The 25,759-nt window shown below is 36.1% G+C and overlaps 1 protein-coding gene across 3 annotated transcripts in view; it reads right to left on the bottom strand.

Annotated features, from left to right (window-relative positions):
* Eip75B (Ecdysone-induced protein 75B) overlaps nt 1-25,759 on the bottom strand; it is a 110,739-nt gene that overhangs the window by 62,648 nt on the left and 22,332 nt on the right. The window contains exon 1 of one of the 3 annotated variants that reach the window (XM_065864942.2): nt 16,287-16,386. The exons of the other annotated variants lie outside the window; for them this stretch is intronic. Within the exon in view, the coding sequence (XP_065721014.2) occupies nt 16,287-16,371 (85 nt within the window). The 5' untranslated portion in view covers nt 16,372-16,386. Of the gene's footprint in view, nt 1-16,286; nt 16,387-25,759 lie in introns of those variants that run through there. 3 annotated transcript variants of the gene reach the window in all.

Genomic DNA, 25,759 nt, shown 5'->3' with positions numbered 1-25,759 from the left:
TACAACTTTTGATTTTTTTCGTTCTTTCTTTTTTTCCGGTTTCTGTTTCTCTTTTCGCGGCACTTTGCTTACTTAATGACTTTCTACTTTTTTTTTTGGGAATACATAGTTGGGGAATGGGGCTTATGTAATGGTCTATTCTTTTATTGTTGTTTTGACTGCCGCTGTCTTTGGCATTTGGGAATTATTATGCCTGTTGGTTCTTGACTCTTGGTTGTTTTTGCCCCAAACTCGATTTTTTCATAAACAAACTTTGGCCAGAAAAGAGAAGCATGAAAAGAAATTGTCTATTAACGGTATTTTAAGGGGCTTAAAAAACTGCGCAAAATATTTAGAGGGAAATTTTTGCCCCAGGGTGAGCAGTTAAGATAATTGTTTTGTCTGCAAATTATGTCAGTAATATTTACTTTAATTGGACAATTTTATTAGCGGAATAATATTTTTAATACGATCTAATCTCACTTTAAGTAAATCCATTATCCTTATTAAATTTCAAATACCAAACTAAATTCTTTTAAAATACGTTTGCTCCCCTTTAAATGTCCTTCTAACACTTTTAAAAGATCTTGTAGAGGTATAATTGTTTTTATAATTGTTTTACTTGAAAACTACTTATACATATATGGATGCACCAATTTATTCTGACAGTTTTAAAAAGACAGCTGCAGTTTCTGGAAAATATATATAAACGGATGCAATTTCGATCTTATCGCCGGGGCAGCGCTTTTGGCAACCCAATTAAAGACGCGTGTTTGCCCCTCCCCACAAAAAGAACCTTCTTCAAAAACAAACGAGGCCAGGAGTAACAAACAAACAAAAAGCCCAAGTTAATACCCAAAATATTGCTTCCTTTATATGCTTTATATATCATTATTATCAACGCCAAAAAAACGCGATACAATGATCTCCAAAGGCGACGCAACAAGTTCAAAAGAATCTTTTGTTTCTTTTTTCCGACTCTTAATTTTATCTCTCTCCTGCTCGCTTTTTGCATTCAAAACAATACGGACAGCGTTTAAGTAACCGAAAAAAATTTGTATTGCAAAACGTCACGGCTAAAAAAGTGACGAATACACCCGATAAGGCGAAAGAGTAAGGGAAGTGCAGTCTCTTGGGGGTTATAGTATCAGTGGTGTGGTAAAAATTATTCTAAAAGAAATATACCAGAATCCGAAAACTTAACAAGTAGAAACATCTCTATCTTATTCTAAAAAGATGAGTACTGAGAATAAAATGGATTGAACTTGAAAATAGTTCAATAACCACGTAATACAAACATTATAGGGTGATGGAATTTATTGTATGCAGTTAAGAAATATTTATGTATTATACGGTTTTAACCCTAAGAAACATTTTTGTATTATACGGTTTAGCCCCAAAGTTAAAAATGTATTACATTTTATAGGAATCTTCCCTCTTTTTATAATCCCCCCAAAAATCTCCGCCCATGAACTTTCTCTGTTTATTTTCGAAATGCACTCGTCGATTGTTTTTTGCTTTTCAGCACTGCTCTCTTTCGCCTGTTTTGCACATGTTGCGGATTCGTAAACGGGGTGAATGTCATCAGGATTGTGATTGTATATTTTCCCGGCCCGGGTCAATTGCCTCTTGGGTAACTCATGAAATTTCATTCGTCAGTTGGCGGTTGAAAGTGCTGACGAATGCCAATCCAAATTCAGACTATATAGTGGGTAATGACATATAGCTGATTGTATAATCGTGACGGGCCACAATTTGAATCGAGAACAAATGTAAGCCACAGCGACAATTACATTTGTGGGGGTATTTCGCTCTGATTAATATCTTCGCCCCAGCCAGATTGAGTTTCGCAGGTTGAATTCTGGGAATGTCTTTCGAAATGTTTAGAGAGTTCAGTGACAACTGGCAGGAATAAAACGAATCGATCGACACAGTTTATGTCTGGAGAAGTTCGCGAAACGATCTCGCATTGAGTCACAATGGGAAGTCGAGCAGGTTGTTGACATTGTTTGAGTTCAGCTTCATCCGAAAGTGATTGCAGGGTTATGTAGCTTTAAAATAAATTCCCTGTTTGGGCTTGTATGCTATATGCTAAATCAGTGAGTGTTTGATAGGGGTATTTAAGTATCCGTATCAGTATCCATTTTTACAATGTTAAATATCTTGCTATAATAGTTATCCATCCTTAAGGGACAAAGTAAAAACATATTAACAAAAGCAGTATCTTAAATGGTAATATACTACTGGTAGTTCTATAAAGTATTCATAAAAAGGTTTAATATAATAGTATTAATTTTGTAGATATTAATTTTTGCACTTTTATGTCTCCTAAAGTGACAAAAAAAAGGAATAACAACTTTTTCGAATTATTTTTACCAATTTTCCTCTCGGTTTTTCCCATTTCCCAATTTCCCTTGCGGCCAAAACTGTGTTTTCTCTACGCCGAACAAAAACACAAACAGCTAACTGCAATCAACAACTCAAGAGCCACAATAACAACTCGAACGGACGGACAGCCATTTGTAAGTCAACGAACCAAGAGGATAGGCTATAGCCACACACAACAACTCCAAACAGCCAACTTGAGCCGTGGAGTATTTATCTATCGTTTAGTCATCTCATTTTATTTGATTTTCTTTTCGCACATGGTCGATTGTGCGAGTGAATGGCCCAGCGGCATACTATGCTCCATAGCACCCATACATTTTCCCCAACACCCATACCATTTCACCCAAGACAACGTCCTTGCTTCAGTTAACAAGATGCCAGCCGAACAACGACCACGTTGTTGGCAAAATGACGCTGCAAAACTCGTTGTCGTCGTATTGTTTTTTTAGATGATATTGTATGGTATATGGTGTATGGTGTATGGTGGATCGTGCATGGTATGGGTATATCGTGTGGTATGCCTCGTTGCTGGGTTAGTTACCCCCAGCGCAATGGCAATGAACCAGAGAACCATTGACCGACCAGAGAAAGACAGACGATGCCGATCCGATCCAAACCGATGCCGCTGCAACTTGCAACACGATGATCGGCTACACGATGCACGATCGTTTCCAGTTTGGCGAGTTCAAAACTCCAGGGAAACTGGTTTTTTCGCAGTCAACACACAATTTGCAACACGACGACCGCAGACGCAAAGTGCAATGATCGCAACGAGGCTGCAGATCGAGTGGTTTCGCAGAGTGGAGGCGGTCATCTGGGGGTCCAAAGGGGTTCCAAAGTGAATGCCGGATTCGGATTCGGATTGGGATTCGGTGGGCAGTGGCGATGACGTTGGTGGGACAACCAAACAAACAGGCGGGTGAACCAAAAAAAAAGGAGGAGAAATAATATGCGTCACTCGAGGCGTGGGATTCTGTGTGGTTTTTACACCCAGACAAGCCTTTAAATAGTCAAATATGGAAAAAGGAGATCGCCACAGGCAGTTCACAGATGCAAAGGTGAGAAAGGAAGTGAAAATTGAAATTTTAGTGTGGAAAGTGTGGGAGAAATTGGATATCAATTTTGAGAGACACTTTGAATAATCAATGAGTCACATTGAAATACTTTTTAAATATGTTAAGTAAAATATTATTAGATTTTTATATTGCTTTCATAAATACCAAACAGAAAGTATGCTAGCCAAATTTTATAAATTCATTTTACACGGGTTATAAGAAAAGAATTTATAATAATATTGCTAGGGTACAATTACAATTTTCAACAAATTATAAAGGACTAAAAAAATTGGTATCCATACTATCATTTGAAATTGGAAGATATTTTGTTTAAAACATTTTTGTAAAGTTTTTTATTTTATACCATAACCAATATTATTATTTTGTTGTATTACGAAACAAATTGTTTAATATTTTATTTTTGATCTTTAACATATTTTTTCAAATTTCAGACATATTGCCTAACCCAATCGTTTTCTGCTTGGAGTAGGGACCAATTCTTAGACTGCCAAATCTACACAAAATCAACTGATGTTGAAGAATATACAGAATGTATCTTCTTGCCAGATCAGCAGTTTCCTTAGCTCGGTCAGTCAGTCAGTCAGTCCCCGGCCAGAAAACGCTTTTGGCCAACTCAGCTTGACGGAATTGTAAGTCAAACCAGAAAAGCGAAAACCGGGCAGAAAAGAAACCGCCAACAACATTTTCTGTACCAAGTGCTATATATCCGTCTCTATATCTCACATTGTGGCTATCTCTTTCTGGTAGATTGTGGTCGTGCCGAAATTTGGCAATGAACTTGAAACACGTGTAAGAGGTATGAATAATTTGGCCAAGACAAAGACGAGGCAGCCAAAAAAGCGTTGGCCAAAAAGTCGTGGCAACCGCAAGGGGAAGAACTTCTTTTGTAATATTTTTGCATGATTTACGAAATTTCAGGGAGTCTCTTTCGGCCTCTTTTCGTTCTTTTTTTTTCTCTGCCCCGGGTTTATTGTATTTTTAATTATTTTCGGCGTAATAACCTAGATTCGTGGCATCGACCGAAGCCAAGTCCAAGTCCGAGTCCAATTTCGAGTCACTTGGTCATATAATTTCTACCTTTTCCCCATAATGGTTGTTTTTCTTCGGTTCACCTTTTCTTTTTCTTGTTGATTCTATCTGTTTTTTTTTGCGTTTCTGATTTTTTGCCCATAGCCATTCTAGTCTCTTTGTCTTTGTTGTTTTTTCAGTTGCTTCTTTTCATTTTTTAAATTACTGAAAAACGGAATATTTTAGGGATTTTTTTTTTATTTTTAATTAAAATCTCCAATATATAATCTATTGGTTTCATAATTTTGTTGTTTCTTTAATTTCTAACAAGAATCATTTAACAAATTTTACTTTGTAACATCTTCCTTGCTTCTATTCCAAATAAAAAATCAACTCAAAATTCTTTGGACATTCTTTATAGCAATAAGACATGTCCCAATCCTACAACAGGTACCAATAAAAATACAAAAATAAGACAGAAGGGTAAATTACGGCAAGGCTATCGACTGACAGTTCATTCATCAACCGAGCCCACGAAGAACCTTTTGAGGGCTACGCCTACTGTCTTCTACCTGCCTCAAAACTCAGAGCTGAAAGACCATAACCTAACGCACTTAGAGAAACAGGCTCACACAGATCCCAGAAGTTTCCAATAAGAATAGAACGGTAACTGGCCCACAGGCACCTGTGGCAAAGGAAATTAATGATTCCACCGGCCACTCCTTGGATTCGGTGGCATACCAAATGAGTTCCCCGATTTACCACAAAAGGTTAGGCCTCACTTTCGGAGTTCGTATCACTCACCTGGAAAGGAAAGACGCGGAGAATAAATTATCAGCCAAATTAGTCAACAAATATCGCATACTTCTAAACGTAAGGGTAATAAAAAAACACGCTCTAATCAAACTTATGCGAAGGGCTAACCCCCTCCTAATTTTTAGATCATTTCCGGGTTTTTTTGGGGTATATATTTTTTGCGTCTGATTCTGTTTAGGTTTATGACCGATTCAGGGGCAAAAAGAGCCAAGTGCGCAAAAAGCCCTTGCTAGAGTTCAGCAAGCGGAGCTATGTTTGTAACATCCAACAAACAGACGGAAACTTATCTTATCATTGAAATGCACGTGTGCAGAATGGGTAAACATAATCGTTTGCATAGGGGCTAATATCGGGCAGCATGTTGGACCATGTGCGTCATAATTTGTAACTTTAAAAGGAATAATTTAAGGCTCTTTAAAAGTCAAAGCTATAACTAGAAGTATCTTTGGTTTAGCTGCCCTACGGATAATACGTTGGTTGGTTAAATTGGTTGTTTGAAAATAATAACAAATTGTACCGCATTATATATTTATCTATATTCTTTTTATAATAAGAATGTGCTTTTTAGAAGAATGTCTTGACATAATATGGAAAACCCCTATAAAATAATATATAATGATCCCCAAAATGGAAAATAGTCCTATAAGAAGACAATTCGTCAGCATTGAAGGTTAAATCGAATGAACTCCGACAGATGGCGCTGCGGGGGCAAATGGCTAATGGCGTATCCGTAAGATACATTTGCCTATTTTTAGCCACCTAGATACAAATTGTGTGTGTGTGCCTTTGTCGAGCGCACTTCACTAGAAAAACAATGAAAATTTTCAGACGAACAAAGTTCTGCTTTCAAGTGCGAGTACAAAAATTATTTCGAGCAGCCCAAAAAACATTTAGCTCTCTATTTTAAAATGCGTGTTCGAGTATTTTTTTTGGGTGCCAAGTGTGCGTGTGTGCGTGATGGTCTTATTTTCGGTGTACATACACAGAAAATAATTTCGAAGTTCAAGGTCAGTAAACTTGCTACGCACACGCACAATGGGAAACGAAATAAAATAAAACAAGAAAAACGAATCGAAACACGAAGTGCCCCGAGAACCCGAGCACTAACACAATCGCCAAAAGATCTCTCACACGCACACAACAGTCGAAGCGAATGCTCTCTCGTTCGCTCTCTTCGCGTTTTAAACTAGAACGATTTTGGAATCGAGCTCTGAGGAAGCGATGGAAAGAGATCGAGCTCAGTAATGGGGATCACATGGAAAGGAAGGTAAGACCACATATCAAAAAATGATATATAGATCTTCGAAACCCCAATACCCTTTATTTTTATTAGAACCTATAATTATTACCAACTTCCTCTTCGGAACTCCTATGGAATCTATATCATACTCCATTACATATTTAGGACCTATGCATAACAGTAAATCTTAAGTCCGTGAACCATAAGTACATATTTATATCTCTCATCAGATTTACTTTTAATAATTCGAATGAGCATACTTTTGGAAGATATAACTCTAAGTATTTATACCTCTTATACGTTTAAATTCTATCAGTTATCATTATAACTCTTTAAAGTGTCTCCTTGGCAACCTTCGTGTCTAAGTTGATTTACCCCTGCAAGGTACTACGATCGCTTGAGTATAGGAAATAGTTGAAAACGATTTGAAACTTGTGCGGGTGTAAAAATGATATCAACTTGATTTGTTTGAGGCTCGAAATGATCTCTGATGATCTTATGCTCGAAGAACCAGTTTCGACTCTCGTTAATTAACGAAATAATCCGCTGGAAACTTGTTCAAACAAAACTTCTGTCGATGATCGAAGCGGAGAGGCAAAGGCCAAATCATAATTTGGCAACGGCAAGGGTCAAAACTCGCTGGGAAGGTCAGAGTTAAATGGTGGCTGGAATCATTATCATTTCCTATCACGATCTCTTTACCAGTTTGAAGTCGCATTCTTTTTCAATTCCAATTCGAATTGCTTTTATAATGTTTACTGGCACAAAAAAACAGAAAGTTGTTCAGCGACTTTTTCTATTTTTCAGTCTTTATTTGGTTACCTCATCCCGACTTACGGCTATCTCCTTTACTCTCCAGAAAAACAGAAGTAACACCTTAAAACTAAATAACACGGTAAATACACTATGCGTTCTTCTTAGCTGATGCTGAAATCAAAAGTAGAGATCGCTGTAGGTGCTCTCTCTCCTTTCTTTTCTTTCTCCGGCTGTTGCTTTCTTTGGTTCTACTCTCTCGTTCTTTCTCTTTGCTACTTTCTTCGTATCTCTTATGTAACGTGGCCATGGCCTGCTTTCTTTATTTGGCCAGGGTCTTGGTCAGGTGAAATGGGTTAATGGGCATCGGAATTTCACTGAGGTTTCTTGTTTTGATATGGAAGAATTGGGAAGAAGAGGTTTCAAGTGCATTTGGTAGGCATTTTTTGGACCACTTCTTAACCTGTTTTTCTTATGAAATTCTTTATTTAGGAATTTTGCTACATCATGTTTGAGGGAAATATAAGATTTTTTTAGATGGTATCCTATTTTGAACTTAGTTAAAAATCCGGTACCTAAATTCTTAAGGATAGCAAGGTTAGACCACCTTTCCAAAGTCCCTTAAAAAATATCACTCAAAATGCTGGCGGATCTCGTCTAGACATTAGCTAGGCTTTCAGTTCTAATAATGGTTCTTAAATTTGTTATTGTTAATTATGCGAGTGCGTGTATTTTGCCATGATTAATATGATTAGTAGAATCAGAACTGATGACTGGTGATGTCATTTGGCCAAAAGTTTTCGAGTTTTAAAAGTTCCAAGCCGGCAAAGCCTATTAAAAATTATGGGAATTTTCGCAGAGTCATATTTGAGGCTCACTTCAGTCGAAGTTAGACAAACGTAACTCGCGTAATTAGGCGAGTTCAAGTAACTTTTGCTTAGTGCTTAGTTTTGGCCGTGTCATGGCTCAGTTGCCAAGGGGCCAGAAGCGCCCCCAACACCCCTCTTTCACGCCCAGTTGTGCGTCTGGCATATTCATGTGTCAATTACAATTGCCTCAGGGGCGCAAACAAATAAAAAAAAAACGTGAATTTAAATGATTATACATGGAGCGAACGTAGGCAGCATTTAAAATGCGTAAAACGAACTTGAACTTCAGCACAAAAGAAGAAGGAAGTAGGCCCGAAATATCTTCGAATTGCCTACCTAGCAATAGCCAGACCCTAAATCCTAAACCCAAAACCGAAACCAACCCAACTCGATTTCAAAGTCAAGGGCTAAGTTGCGAACGTGTCCAAAATGCTAAGCAACCCTTCGTAGATAGGCCCCCAAAAAATAGTGCCCTAGAAAATGAGAGGGGGTTTTTTGGGGGAGTTACGTGGCTCGTGGCTCGTTGGGCGCCATTTTGTAGGAAGCCCCGAAAAAACGAAAGAGAAATGAAAGACCACCGAACAAACCGCTTTGGATCAACTCAAATTTTATGCGGGCAACATTAACAAAGTAAAAAAAAAAGTTATTCGAAAAAAAAGAAACACAAAGAACCATAAGAAGAAGCACAGGGAAGGGAGAAGAATACACGCACCAAAAAGCGAACAAGAAGAAGACACTGCGAACCAAACTTTTTGGCAGAAAAAAAAAGAACACACCAAATAATGAAAATGTCAATGTCCGAACAACCTTGAAAGAAGCCAAAGGAGAAAAGCTGCCACCAAAAAGAGAGATATTCGGCGGGGAGAGAAAGGGGGCGGAGGGAGGAAAAGAGAAGGGTGGAAGGAGAGCCAAAGGTAGAGCGTATCGCATTGAGAATCACTTAAGTGTAAGGGCCCAAATTGAATTTGCAATGCGCATAAAGTTCTTATCCAACCCTAAAAAATAAATTGAAAAAACCCAATCCCCGTAAAGGGTTTTGCAGCGTTTTCGATCGTGGCAATTAGAATTTGAGATCACTCAGATTGATCGATACGCAGTTGAAAAGAGAAGTTAAGCATATCAAGTGGAGATTGCTAAAGTTCTAAAGGCACCCAGAGATCCAAGGGGAAAACTAACCTATTACCATGAACTTTAAAAACCACGATCTCCCGATAAAATAGGTATCTTAGGTGAGAGTTCGATGTATATAATATATATACACGGCTAAGATCATTTTGAAAAATTTTAATTATTTAAAAATCTAACATTTTTTTTAAAGTCCTTACATATTTCTATAAAACTTTGTCAGTGGTTAAAACATAATTAGGAAAAAGATTTTTGACGATAAAAATCTTTCTAAAATAGTGTCAACCTCATTGTAATAAATCGCTTTTCAATATAAACGGCTTTAAAGTTCTAAAGTGTTCTATTTCATAGCAATTAATGTACATGCATGTAAATAGCAAGATAAAGTATATTTCTTCTAGTAAATGAAAACCAAATTTTGAAATACAACGGTCTCTTGAAAAAGCTATATAAACAAAATGTGGTGGCGCCCCAAGCGGTTGGAAAACAAAACTCAGAGCTTTTCGAATTCGTAATGTTGCCGCCGCCAGCCGCTAGGTGGCCCTACAAGAAAACCAAATATGGTCGTTAAATTCAAATTGCAATTTGTTTCATTCAATGAAAATTCAAAAATTTACAATAAATACATTTAATTTAATCAAAGAAACTATTAGTTAGTGCAGCTTTTTGCGAGATAGAAAAGAACCCAGCACAAAAGCTAGCATACAAAATTTACAGTTGCTCTTTGACGTCACTGCGGATTCTGAAGGAAAACCGAAATTGAGTTCATGAACGTTTGTCGACTTCAATTTGTGCGCTAGGCTAGGCGAACAAAAAAATATATATAATATGCACACGGAGGGAGAGGGAAAGAGAAGGGGCGAACAGTCGCCACATGCAACGAGGTCACGTGCAGTTGGCTTGGCAATATGGCGCTCTACACTCACACAAACTCACTTCGCGATAGCGAACGGCTCTATGAAAATGCACTGCAAGGTTGCAGTTCCCCCCGCCGCCCCCTTTGGCCACCTCACTGTGAGACAGGGCGAATGAACTGAACTGACCCGCTTCGCAGTAACCTCTAAAAATGCTCTCTACGTATTTGTGCGACTTTTTGTCTACTATTTTTGAGATTCTATTGAAAGCGGCTGTGTGGGTGGTCGGCTTTTGTCCGCTCAGTTTGGTGGGTAATAATTGAAATTATTTTTCGTTTTTAACACCTTTTATATTGATTTTATTTGTCTCATTTTTCTATTTACGAAGTATTTTTATTCGAAGTTGTATCTATGATTTTTAATATTGTGCCATACAAGTACATATAGGGAAATATTTTGTTATGCTTCTAAAAATGTTTTATTTTAACATATACATATAACATATATTTTTAGGGTTAAGTTTTTTATAAATTTTGTAAACCAATTCCCATCTGACAAATATTTTTTATTATAAATTTTGTAAACCAATTACCTTGTCTCAAAAATTTTTTAAAAACAATGTCTTAAGATTTAAAACAAAACCATAACCACAATATTTACAATTATAATATATTATAACACCTACATTTTTAAATTTATTTTCAAATTAAATTATTTATTAAAAAAAATGATTCAAAGCTTGGGCCTACAAAGAGCATTCTGTTCATGTCGTTGGGAAATGAGAACTATACGTTTAAAAGGATTAAAAAAAGTTTCCGAATTATTTTATACATAATAGCGTAAAATATATATGGCTTCCTGGGATCTGTTAGAATTAGTCCTTAAGTTTTTGCTGAGAGAAAGTGAGAGAGTTCGTTTTCCGGAGCTAATACTTTTTCGCTCTTTTTCAGCCATTTCCGTTCGCCATCGCCAAAAAAGCTTTTCGCTCACCCCTTGAGCGTGTGTGTGCGAGAGGCACAAAAATTGAGTGCAAGTTCATCACACAGACGCAAAACTATGACAAAATCCGTAGCTGCAGTTTGCTGCTTAAGTGTGCGTGTGTATCTGTGTGTAAATTTAGATCGAGGCTATTGCTTCACAATGCTGCTGGTGCATTCAACTCGGAGTTTAGCTCGGACAAAGCAAAAGCCAGCGGCGGAGAGCAAAAAATGACATTTAGAAAAATTATGTTGAATTTATTTATTGCATAGAACGCAGCGTTAGCCTCTCTCTCTCGATTCAATTGCAAAATGCAAATCGTGTGGGTCTGGGGCTCCGACGAGCGCAAACATCGGACATGGGACATGGTATTCCGTAGCCGCGCACATTTATTTTTATGAGTTATTTGACTCAGATTCAGCGGTGGCAAGGTTGTGGCCCACTAGAAATACTGGGGCCAGGTGAAGAACCCCTAATGACATTCGACTCGACTCAGCCGATCGAGCCGATATTGCTCGCTTAGCTAATTTGTTACAACTTACATACGTGGCGGGAATCGAGGGATTAGAAGCGTGATTGATCGATCGCAGTTGACTTACCTGAAAGTAGAATAAATATTTGATAAGTAATTGAAAATTGTTCAACGATATTTCAAGGGGAATGGATACGGTCTCATAAATCAACAGATTTGGGTAAAACCTTAAGATTTATGTTTAAATTTTATTTTTAGATTTAAAATGCATGCCTTTAAATATTTAAAATATCGACCTTAAGAAGGGTATTCTTATAAAAACTAAAATAACAGCCCTTTCCTTACACCTTAATGTACATTTTTTTCATAAAACGAAATCTTGGTATACTAAACTATAAAAGATAATTCTTAAAATAAATAATTCAGTAGCTATAGCTGCAATAGGAAACATAGGTTATAGGTAATGTTTTCAGTTGCCTTTTAACCTGAGAGTAAATAAATAAATAAAAATTCTTAAAAATTTGTCAACAATAAATAGTGCCACCCGAAAAGACTTTACTTCTGCCACAAATTTTCCAATCCAATTAATCTTTAATCTCCAATGCAATCGCCGCATAAATCAAGCATTTCCCAACATTTTAGCCTTCGCTCAGGCAAGCTGAAAACTTTTAAGCCATCCGCTCACTCTTGGCCAGCGATAAAAACAGTTAGGCAAATTTTCATTCAGGGGCATTTGCACATTGGCACAATGGGAGCGCAGCAGCAGCAAATGCAACCAGAACAGGAGCGGATCAAGGTGAAACGGGGCAGCATCCACGCTGCAGCGGAGCCCCAACTGAGCGCCAGAACCGGGCCAAATTGAAGGTCGGACATTGGCCCAAAGCGACCGCTGCGTTTACCCCAGAAAACTGCAGTCGGAGAGCGAGAAACCGAGGCGTTCTCTCACCCTCTCTTAATGTATCTCTCTCTGTGGTGGCCACGTTGCGTATGAGTAATACGTAGTTTTTCCCACTCCCCCGTGTATCTATGTACCTTTCTCCTTCGCTCTCTGTCTGTGTCAGCGGCAAATGTTGAAATGTCTGCTGCAGTTGACAGGCAAATGTGATTTCTCAGTCGAAGTATGCATTTTCATTTTGCAAGGATATAAAATAAATATTTATGGGAAAACAATAAAACCTTCATAATTCTACTGACACGTTTTTTTAAACAAAATATTTGGAATTTTTGTGAGGTTTTTATATCGAATTTCAAACCATACTCGGAGTACTATTAATGGAAGTGCTAGAACTATATACCAAATATTTTTAATGATTTAGAAAATCAAATATCTTTTGTTTTTTGATAAATTGTATTTGTTCTTACCGAATATTTATAAAAAAACATTTCAAGGCTTGTATATTTAATATGCATGTATATTAACGAAAATTTTTAAAACTATAAGTGGTACATTTTAAAATAAAAGGGTATTACAATACCAACTTTGTTTTTCCGTTTTCCAAAAACTATTTTCATTATGGCAGAATCATAAGATTTGATTTGTTTATCCGAAAGTAACATAAACATAGAACAAATCCGATCCTGATCAAGCATACGCACTGTTTGCAAACCTATAGTTCCAAACTGAATCTGAAACCGCCTTGCACCCCTGACATACCCCTGCCCCCTGCCAACCCCCTTCTCCCTGCCAACCCCCTGATCCCCCCAGCAAACGCAAATGTTAGCAGAGTGAAAAATAAAGCAAAACTAAACAATTTTATTAGGTCATATGGCTGGCATCATATCGCCGCGTACATCGACTGTGGCGATAATAGAAATAAACACACAGGCGCACTACAATCACACGCATAGTTTCAGATAGGGGCAGCAATGAAAAAACAAACCCGAGCCGAGGCAGGTCAATGAACGCCGTGGCAATTCCAAGGCCAAAGCCACAGTGCCTAGAACCCCGGAGAGAAAAATAGAGAGGGAGTGCGATAGGCGAAACATCCGAGAGAGGAAACCAGAGAGGAAGTTTCGGGGAAATTGGGGAAATGCGACGAAAATTTATATGGTATTTCCCATTTTGGTTGATTGGGCAGCATAGGTTGTAAGATTTTTAAAAATCAAGCATAGAAAAATGTTTTAAAAGCATAAGTTTGCACCCAACTCTCCCAACCTTTCGACACTTCGAAATAATTTGGAGAGCAGAGAGGCTAATAAACTGCGTAGCTTTCGGGTTCTTTTATAATGCCGGCGACCGTCGTTCCGTTTATCTAATCTCCTGCAAAAAAACTTAGACAAAACACAAAAAAAAACAAATATAAATGTTAAATACCTTTTCCAAAGAAACGGAAAAGTTTATAGTTATCTAATTATCAAAAATTGAGCTGATATCAATATTAATGTAGATGGGGCATTACTAAGTATAATATTTTTATTATTTATTAGCCAGTTACGTTACATATTTTGATCCTTTCATATTTTAGGTCAATTTTATAAATACTGATTTAGTTTTTTGAAAACTTTAAACTAAATTTTTATCTATTAGGCTCAAAATAATAGAATTAAATTTGATTAAAATATTTAGAAAAATTCAATATTGTTCAACGCGAAGGTATATAATTGTATATTATTCATTATTTAAATTATAAATGGAAAATACATGAATTTTGTTAATCCCAAAAAGCTCAATTAATCAAAAGGCCACTACTTTATGTGCTTAATTTTAGAACGTTTTTTTCCAAAGTCCGCACACTTGCAGAGAATCAAACAAATACCAGACGTCAGTAGACAATCCCATTTATTCACAAAAAAAGTGTCACCCGAGCGTTTTGTTCGAACGCAAAAACCTAATATTGTCAGTCATAAATCTCTAACTGGCAACAGACAAAAAAACGGAAAAATATATAAATCCAACGGAATAAATGCCACAAAATGTCAACAATTGCCCCAAATACTTGTGGCACGTGCATGTGTCTATACATACATATATAACACCGAAGCCATTCACTTGCAACAGTTAGTTCCAAAAAAATAAGCAATTCAAGAGTCTATAAAATAATTTCAGCCGCAATCTTTGTGTTATCTAAAAAAAACGCTATCAATTGAAAGCGAAATTCACTTTCATGGCTCCCAGTTCCCTTTCTCCCGCGCAATATATTCCCGCACATTTGGCCAAGTTCAACGACCGCCCGAGTCCCTGGCCTAGATTTTCCAACATCAACGACAGCAACAGACATTGCTGATATTGCTGCTGTGCTTTTACTTTCGTTCGCCATCGGATTCGTTCGGATTTTTCGCCGCTTCGGCTTCAATTTGATTGGTTCTCATGGGTTAGACCCACTCTCTGGGAACGTTCATGCTTTTGAATTTGAGATAATAGGAACTGCTCCAAATTATAATTTAGGCAGCTACAAAAAAATAATTAAGAACCTAAAACCGAACAAACTTTTAGGAAGTATTACACTGAGCTCGACTTTGAGGTACCCGCTAAACACAGTTTTTTTTACATAATTTGTAGCATACCTTCAAGGGTACATTTAAAAAAATATTTTTTATTTTTAATTATGAAAAATTAAATTAATTTACTTATAAAATGCACTCATGTTAAGTAAAATTATTATTGCCCGAAAGCAGCAGAAAAACATCTAATTCAATGATACTTATACTAACATTTTTGAGGGTATTAAGTTCTTGAAATTTTACGAGCATGCTTTTGGAGCATCGCATAAATGCTTTGTCGTTAAAACATTTTTCTCTGCCACGCATTTTGACAGCCTAATATGAATATGTAATTCAATTATGCGGCAAGTATTAATCATAAGTTGACATACATTAAGTATTCATCAGGGATGTGGCCAGCCAATAAAATTCTTATTGCCCGAAAGCAAAAACCCCTCGGAAAAGATAACAAAAACGCTGGCGGCGTGCAAACGCGATTTAGTATCGTCATGACGTGCTTCCCCCAATTTCCCCTGCCTTGGATTATTGCGTTTACTTTTTATTTTTGCACAAAAGGAAAAATTTAGGTTAATGAGTTCAACGACCGCCGAGGAAGCGCCAAAAATACACCCAGTACATGGAGCCAATAGAAAGATAGACAGAAAGTGAAATCATTTCGCTCGAGAGGGGGAAAATTCGATGGTGTTTGTGGATGTGAAAAAAACATAAGTGGGGGATCAGAAAAGGGCAAGTGTATAAATATGGGGGGAACTTAGTGACTTTCAAGGGGTCACATATTTTATAAAATAATATAACATTTGTGGAAAATTATTTCTAAATTATTTGGATAAATGAATTATAGATTTATTAATATTAATGATATAATAATATACAATATCAATGACTAACAAAATTAAAAACAAAATAGTAAATATAAAAAGTCAAGGCATTGTTACAACAAGAAGTAGGGAAACAAACAAAAAAATATTACAGATTATTATGGGTAAACTATTTATAGGTTAAAACTAAATAAGTATTATAAAAACTACCCAGATTTGATTAGGTCCATTTACTTATCTAAGTAGGTGTCGATGATATGATCAAAAAACAACTATCTTTGCTTGAGGCTAGTTTCCTGCCAGTTCTTATAGCGCAATCAGATTTGCAAATAAAATGACGATCCATGAACTAAAAAAACCGATGGACTCCCATTCCCAATCTATATCAATACTTGTACAATGTACAGTATACCAATATACCTTATATCTATAACCTATTTGTATATATTAGGGTGATTCATCCACTCACCAGCTAAAACTCGTCCAATCAGACGTTCGGTATCGTCTATATGTTTCGCCTGAGCAAAGAGATCCTCCCGACTGCCCACCGTCATTATGTTTAATATCACTTAAAAAGGGGGCGTGGCACGAGGTATTTAAATGTGGTCTTACTAAATCGCTCGATTTGATTTGATTAATTTAATTAGATTTGATTGGAATTGTTTTGATTGATCTATAAATTTGCTAGGATTTGTACTAGTTATTGTTTTTAATAATTTATTTAAGGCTTTTTTATGGCACCTTTGTGAGTGTTCAATTCTTTAGCTAACTAGTCTAGTTTTGGCTAAAATCGTTTTTAGTTTATTTTTAATATTTAAATTTAAATTGATTTGATTTCCTATTAAATATTTGTGTGCACAGATATATCACAAAATAGCAACCAGAGCAGCGATGATGCAGGATTTTTTACGTGTTTTATTTTTGGCCAAGTCTTTATGCATTTTCATCTAATAAATGCCACCATTTGTTTATGCATTGCTTAACTATTTAATATTTAGAAAGACTTGTCACTCTCTCTTTATGACACTTGAGTATTTTTCAAAAAATATAACTATATATTTTGATTTGTGCTTTGGCCGTTAGAATTCACGTGGAAATGCCGAAAGGTTTGGGAAAGATTTTTGAGCGCCGGGCACAGTCTCAGTGTTCAGAATTCAGTATTCGCGCAGCGAGCGAAGAACGCAGAATAATAAGCAAAACAACAAACGCGGGGCGCCAAAGCCGAAATGCAGAAGCAGAAAATCGCAAGTTTCCGTCAGCTGTTCGGTTTGTTTTTCGCTTTTTTTGGGGCCGGCCATGTGTCCATAGCACTGCGGACTGCTTGCCTGGAGCTTTGCACTGCTTGCAAGCGGTTTTGTGGAAGCTTTACAGAGATGGCGCGGGGATTTCAAGATAGATTATTAGTTCTTTGGAATTTTAACAATTATTAAGTATTTTCCATAGTTAGTAGTCAATTTGCTTATTAGATATTTGATCCAAGATTATAACCAGATAGGGATTTTTCTTAAAATTGTCCTAGTCTTTATTAAGAACCTTCAGATCCTAAGATTTTAATTTCATAATTTTAAGGAATATTCCGATTAAAATGTTGTTAGCTTTGTATAATCTTAAGAAATCTTTTTGGGTTAGTCTTTAGTAACAACCTACTTCTATGTTTTAAGAACCTTATATTTTAATTTCATAATTTTAAGGAATATTCAGATTAAAATGTTTACAGCTTTGTATAATCTTAAGAAATCTTTTTGGGTTAGAACAATAAACAACAATCAAAAATTTCTTAAATTTTAATATCTATCACTTTTTTTAGCTTTGTTTTTTGTTGTAACCATTAGTTTATTTAGTTTACCAAATAGTTGTGTTCCCCTTAAGCAATCAACTCTAATTTGCACTCATTTCGACCATTCTCGGACCAGACAGAAGTGATTGGCTCAGGTTGATGACGAACATTTAACCAAATGGTGGACTATCAGATTGTGGCCGCCAAAATCAACAGCGGAATTTGGGGTCGCAGCTAAAAAAATCCTCTGCCGATGTCTGATTGCCAGTTCGGTTGGCAACAGAAGCTCCGAAAGCGTTGTCCTGGCCCAAACGCAGAAACAGCAACAAAAGCAGAGCGGGCCAAAGTTAAATGAACTGTGAAAATGCCAATGACAGAAGAATTATTCAAGGCCGCGCTGACGAACTGCGATACGAACCAAAAACGAGGCGTGAGAAAGGCTTTGGCGATGGCCAGTAGCAACAGCAACAAATACAAAGGCAACTAGACCTACAGCAGAAACCACTCAAAAAGTTTCCTAAGAGCGGCAACGGAAATCCCAGGAACAAAACACGCTCAACCGAAGGAATCCCAAATAAAAATAGAAATACACCAAAATGAATTTTAGCGATACATAAAGCCATACTTAAAACAATTAAACTTTCTAACTACAATCAAAAACTATATTGGGGTATTTTATTTATTATTTATTTTTAATGATAAATTCTGAATTTACTCAAACGAAATATGAATGGAAATATTTTCTGGGGAAAAGACTAATTTAAAATTATTAATTTAAAATGAATATTTATCAATATAATTAATATATATAACCACCAGATATCAAATTGGTTTTGAACAAAGTAAACTTAAGTTAAAACCAAAATCGATAAACTTAATATAATTTCATTCAACGAGATATAATAATACAACTTCTTGCAGACGGAAAGACTGTTGTAAAAAACAAATATATTGCTGAAAGTATTTACAGCAAACCAGCCAAAATTTATTGGTTAATTTAAGCAATGATGGCGTGTTCTAAAGCTCTAAAAAAATCCCGAATATCTTACGCAAAAGTAACAACAGTATTTGCTAGATGCAATTATCAATTAAAACGGTTTACTAAGATCAACCAGCAACAGCAAAAAACAAACATAAGAGCATCAGCTGCTTAGGAAATAAAAGAGAAGACCATAAACTCGATGTTTGGGTTAGGTAAGTCCGCGTCTGTGGCTTGTGCAACGCGAATGCAAATCCTTGAGCTACATAGGGATTGTCCTAGCCAGCAGCTAAGTCACCTCCATTTTCCATTTTCCGCAATCCCCTCTTTTCCTACGATTTTTCAGCCACCCCAGAGTGACATTGGGCAGTGTAGCAAAATGTCAGCGAACGCGTTTGAACTTTTCATTGCAACCGAACTCCCCACGTAAATGGAGGGTTGTGGCGGGGGCCATTATCTCCGCCCACTGAGGCCGTGCCTCTGGGTCTGCCCTCAATTCGGATTCGGCTGCCATGTTGCACAATCCCGGCCAGCAGTCGCAGCCAGCGATTCTCAGTCGTTGCACGGGTTCAGGGTCACCTCGCGTTGCACTCAGCGCCCAGCAGCAACATCTGGGTGTGTGTTGAACCACTTGGGCTGCTGCACACTGAGAGAAAGCTACTACAGTTGTCAGCTGAATTGAGTTTTAAGCTAAGTAATCACCACCAAGTCTTTATATTTGCTGATTTTCAAAGGGACCTACATATTTGTACAATATTTTAACAAGGGACTGCATATAAGTGCTATGAGTTGATTATAATGCAAACAATAATTAAACAATGCATTCTTGTAATAATTCAATCAAATTAAAATAAACACAAAAATCAAACCATCCTTAAATTAATCCAAATTCTGTAGGAATTTGTAAAAACTTAGAAATTGTGTCTTAAAAGTATGCTATGAAAAATTATGCTTTTAAATAATTAAAACCCAAAACGGAGTCCAAGAAAAATTGGAAAAATACCACTTAATTTTATTTAACTGTTAGTTAATTTAGTTTTAATTAAAAATTTAGTTTTAATTAATTAGTTAAAATTAAAAAGTACAAGCCATACTTAAATTAATATAATATCAATAGGGAATTGGAAACACTTAGAAGTTGTGTCTCAAAAGTATGCTATGAAATATTACCATGAAAATATATATTATTGCCTACTTTTGGTAAGCAATATCGTAAGAGTGTTGCAATGATAAAATGATTAAATTTTACGTTACAAACCGTACAAAATATACATTTTTTTTAAGTTCTTATATTAATTTGTCTCTGTGCCAAATGGCTTTTGTTGCTGCCGTTAGTGCTCCATTAAACGTGTTAGGCGCCGAACGGTGTGAAAATAAAAGGCACTTAACCCACAAGCAATTCGCCGCTGATTCGATTAGGCCAACACCGTTGAGAACTGAGAATTGAGAGGAGAAGGGGCTTAACTTAATGGGGAAACACACTTTTGAAAGAGAATGGAAGGTTGCGGCCGGTGTGAGATGACCACGGATAATTGCAGAGCAGGAAAACGAGAATTTAATAATAAAATAAATACAATTATTTGAAAGTTAACCAAGGAAATTTAGCAAAACAGTTGTAGGGGATATATTATTTACTAACATAAGAAATGTTCTAGAAATCAGGAATCATATAAGAAAATATTATTTTTAATATTAAGTATACGCCATATGGACCGAATGACTTATTCGCAATAGAATCAACGTTTGTTAACTGAGCTAAATTTAAAGGAAAACCTTTTCGAATTCAGTTAAAGACTGGTTAACTTTATCCCCCAATAACTTTTCCAAATTGCCCAGATTCAAAAGGCTAACCACAACCACATACAAATGGCTTAATCCGCTGACGTTGTTTCCCAGGAACACCCTCTCACCAAACTCACTTAAGCATGCATATATAGTTATAGAGTGGATAACCTTCAATGTCTATTCAACTCTCGGGGAAATTCGTCCAAGGACATGAACTGTGCTCACCCCCAAAGCGACTCGACTCCATGCAAATGGGACAGAGGGCGCCGATAAATGGTGTCCCACCGTTTCTACCAGCTAAAACCTACTTGGACAACCTTCGGCAAACATAAAATGATGTGAAAGACAAATAGAAAGAAGGACAATTTTAAAATTTTAATTAAATCCGAAAATAACTGCAATGCAATTCAAATGTCTCGACAAATGGTCATTCCGAGGTAATTTGAACATTTTTGTAAGAATTTGGAGTTGTTTGGTTTGTGAGTGAGTCAGTGTTTCTGTATGTGTGCCATGTCATTGTCCTGGATAAAGTGCAACGACTTTGGCCCTTCAAAACGTCACGAAAAGTGCGTGAAAAGCTTGGGAAAGCTTCGTCCTGGGCTTTTGAGAGAAAAAAGCTTAATGATTTTCTGACTTTCAGGATTTCGAATAGAAGGATCTTTGTAAAAATGGATTATAATAATGATTATACCTTTAGTTTTCAGTGAAAGCAACTAAATACATTAATAATTTTCAAGATAAATGTATATCCTTAAAGCTTACATTTTTTTCCTTTGGTATCTGCAAATACTGGACAAATATGAATTTTGAAAATGTTGACTGCAATCTTTGACTCCTAAAAATTCCAATGTGCAAAATCTGTTTTATTACTTTAATGATCGGTTCTAATTTATTAAAAAAAATTCCACAGCACCAATTAGAAGTAAATTATAGTTAAATAAAAAAGGTAAATTTTTCTATGACTAAATATAATGTTTGGTAAGTATTCAAAGCAAAACTTGTGATAGGAAGCGCATAAATATAATTCCTATTCTCCAATCAGCAGACAACAAAAGCGGGCGACAAAAGTCATTCACACAAACAAAGAGAGAGGGAGAGCGAATGGTGTGGAATGGGAAAGAGGGTGCTAGAAAGGGGGTGGCTGCGGCTGAGAGTGTGAGTGAGAGGGCGTGAATGTTGGGCACTCTCAGATACACACTCACACTCGGATACACACATACCACCTCACACTGGGACAGCACTTGGCCCAGATTATTTTGAAGGTCGCGTATTATCGACGGTCGTTCACCTATTTACTCGGCAAGCAACAACACCAACAAATACACACAGCAGCGACGCTGACGTCGACGTCGACTGCGGGTGGGCTTCTGCTTTTTTCCTTTTTGCGTCTGTTTCTTTTATATATGTATGTGTACCATGTTTGTAAATTAATAAATATTGTGGTACATACAGTGAGTTCCTCAGAATAAAATTAATTGTTCGATTAAAATAATAATTATACGCTACAAAACATTTAAAAAAGAAAATTTATTCATTTCAATTAAATTAAAGTAATAATATTTCAAAGAAACCTAGTAGCATTTTACATTATTTTTAGAAACAATAACAACTCTATTGATACCCTTGCATTTTAAATAATCTTAATAGTGTACATTTTTTAACCATCCCCAATTTAAATAACATTTGTGTTATGTATTTCTTGTTGTTAATTAATTAATTAATTAATTTTTATATTATTATTAATTAATTATTTTATTATTATTTTTTTTGACTTATCATTTTCAGTTTTTAAGCCATCCCTAATTTAAATAATATTTGTGTTTTATATATTTCGTCAAAGGTATTTCTTGTTGTTCTGAAAATTCTATTAATGTGGTATACTGTTAGTTATTTAATTGAATGCATTTTGTTTGGTATTATCATTTCCGGTGCTTACTGTAATTTTGGCTTGGCTTATGTTTACTATATGTATGTGTATGAATATTTTTGTAGCCACTGTTTTGAAACGATGTGTACATATATTTAATCAGCAGTTTCCACAGCCTGTGTTTGCTTTTATTGTTGCAGCAGCGCGTGCGACATTTGTTGCCGTGTTTATTGGGAAAGCTCTCTAAAAAGGAAGCGGGAAAATTATGCGGAAAAGCTTTTTGAGGAAGTATTGAGGCAGTCCACACACAGAAATATGTTCTCCCTTTTTTGTGTGTATTTTTTGGGCAGTTAATGCGCATTAGGTGAGCAAGCAAAAAATAAACAAAACGCCTGACAAATACCAATACACTTAAGAGCTTAATAAACACAAAAAGGGGCGTTTTATGGGTGGTTTTCAATAAGCTAAAACATATGTGCCACCTTAAAATTTGAGTGAAGGTGGGTGAAAAACCTAGGGGTTGACTAAAATTTCACATTTTGGGAGGCTTCCACTTGCAAAGTAGGCCGACGAAAGCTTCTATACAGCTAGGTCATTAGGTCACGACTGTGTAAAAGAGATAGGAGACTTTCAGAAAGAGGAGATGTGGTAGCGGAATGAATTATATTCAGGAAGTATAAAACGAATATAAATATAACATTTATTTTAAAACGTAATGCTATATGTGTATAAAAATATATGTCCCAATTAGGAATTTTATGATAATTTTTATCAGTTCTGCGATAAAATTATGAATAAAATTGAATAAAGAAACATCATTTAACAAAAATAATATAGTTTGGAAGATAAAGAAAAGAAACTAATACCAGTTAACTTGTTCTAGACAGCTCTACGATACAATACCCAAGTGTTCTTCATGAAGTATAGTCGTGAACACATGAACAATTGTTGATATATACACGAACATATTGCCAAAGGACATCAGCAGAAATTCCAGGGAACTTTAAACATTCCCACAGTTTTAGGCAATTCAGAGTCAAATAATAAGGGTCCTACAAATATTTCCTAAGAAATGGAAGACCAAACCTTACATTAAGGGAGCGAGAGAGAAAAGTAAGGCAAGAAAAGAAAAAAGTCTCGGTGGGCTGATGGGGCGTATGGGTTATTTTTAGCACAAGCCAAGAGAGAAGGGCCTAGCCCAACAGGCCCAAACTTGAGGTTGCAAGGGGGTGGGATTTTAGTGGGCCATTATGGGTGGATATCAAGGGGTTTGGGCTGACAGCCCAGCATACAAAGCGGCTTATGTGGGAGGTTTTGACTTCGCTTGAGGGGGTTTGACACAATGACCATGAATTTGCTTTTACCAGCTGAAACAGTTGGGTAAAAAAAGTATTAACAAGAATATATTCCAATTTGGGATCATATCTTATATATATTAAATAAATAATAAATGTAGAACCAATTAGATCTCATTCTCAAACAGAATATAGAATAATTAAAGAACAATAAAAGTGGTGTGTTCATGTTCCTTAAATATATTTAATATTTATGTATTTAACAAATTAAAGCTAGTATATAATACCAAAATAATATTTGAAAAACAACCTATGATAACAAAAATTAAAAATGTAACATTTTACCTTTACTAAAAATGGAAAATGTTTGCTTTGAAATGCTAAAATCCTAGTAAAAATATTCATAAAGCTTAATTTTATTCAGTTAAAGCAGATACTCAACTGCAAACATTTTTTTAGCAGTGCAAAGAAGGTGGTGTACCATTACACGGGGCCAATGCCAAATTTGTATATCCTGTCAGCTTGTAAATGTTTTCCGCTCTTTGGCATGAGCGGGACTTAAAATCATTTATCATAATTATTAAGCAAGCTAGAAGTTTTGGGACTAATACGAATTCAATTATTTCATGATAAGTGAGCTTTAATAATGAAAAAGAGAAATCCAAATGGAAAAGAAAGAGAATGAGAGAGCACAGCGAGCAATTTCCACGAATTGCTCCATTAATAACACTAGAATTAACCGAAAGGTTACTAAAAGTCAAGGCCACCAACGAAATTCGACACATGCCCGGTCAAAAAGGCAAAGGGAAAGAGACAGGCTGATGGATTTGCCGCCGCAGGAGCGATAGAGACGCCAAGCTAGCACATTGACAAAGTGCTAATGCGTGTGAGAGTTATGTGCCAAATTTATGGGCCCATTTCTATTGGAGGTGGTGGCAATCAGCTCGGTTAACAGCCCACTACGCCTGCCAACACCCAAACCGAACTTAATGGCTGTAAGGAAACATTTGGGCCCTAAAAGGAAAGGAAAGGCCCGAGAAAAACGAGAAAAGCTCAGGAGAAATATTTGAAATATTTTTTCGCTGCCGGCGAAAACGCTTAATTAAATTTGTTGCTGCCCACAAATTCGACCAAAAATTGTAAGGATGAGAAGCCGAATATAAACAACAACAGGAACTAATGGTTTCGCTTGCTCAAGGTTAAGGTCGCCTTCGCTAGTTAACAAGTGTGCCTGTGGGTCCTTGTGGCTGTGGCGCTATTTGTTTGGGATTATGTTGGATTAACAACATAATAAATGAGGTCTACGAACATGTGCGGAGTCAAAAACAAACCTTTTACTAGTAATGGTTTTATTCATTTAATACGTTCATTTAAACTGCCTAAATAAATTACTCAAAATTTGTAGCAATGTAAAAATAATAAGTTATATATTTAAATATTTAATGAGCGCTTAACACGTAACACAAAGATATTATCTCTTTTTTTTAAGATAAAGATTAACCTTATTGTTACACTGTTTGTGTGGCGGCAACGAATGCCTGCTTTCTAAATAGATGTAGACCGGTTTTTTAGATTCCACCAGTCAAATCAAAATAGTTTTTAACCACAAGTGCCGGATGCCATCTGTTGTCAGGTGGTGGAACCTCAATAACTGCATAAAGTGCACCAAGGAAAAGCTTTAACTGAAAATTTTCCAGTTGCATTAGAAAAAAGTTTTCCCGGCCGGAAATGAAAATTCGAAAAGCTGCGACTATAATAAAAAGCTTGGCAAAGTGCACTTTGGTTGCATTTGCAGCTAAAAGCTCTAAAAATATAGTTGCAACTATTAAAAAGCTGAATTGCAAACTATAGGCAACCCTTTAACTAGAGAAAGATTGCAGTCGAAGAGATATAAGTGAAAGGAGAGAGCTTTCTGCATTTCTCTGCAGGTGAAAAGCCACAAGTTGCCGAAAGGAAGTGCAACAGTTGCAGCGGCAAAGAGAATCTGTTGAACAGCTGTTTGAAAATCGGACTAAAAGCACATCAAATAAGGAGACAAAATAATTTCTTGGTAGAATTTAGTTTTATAAAAACTTGATTACAAAAATACATTTTTCTACGCTACCAACTATTCAAACTTTACGAAGTCAATGATTAATTCAAAAAGTTATTTTACCAAACCTATTGATTTCTAACATTTTAAATAAATCCTTAAGACACCTTATAAAAATACTTATAATATAAATATACTTGTTTAATA

Source organism: Drosophila suzukii, chromosome 3, assembly GCF_043229965.1.
Source record: "Drosophila suzukii chromosome 3, CBGP_Dsuzu_IsoJpt1.0, whole genome shotgun sequence".
Lineage (NCBI taxonomy): Eukaryota > Metazoa > Arthropoda > Insecta > Diptera > Drosophilidae > Drosophila > Drosophila suzukii.
The sequence above is the reverse complement of the archived record's forward strand: the minus strand, read 5'-3'. Positions and strand labels throughout refer to the sequence as shown.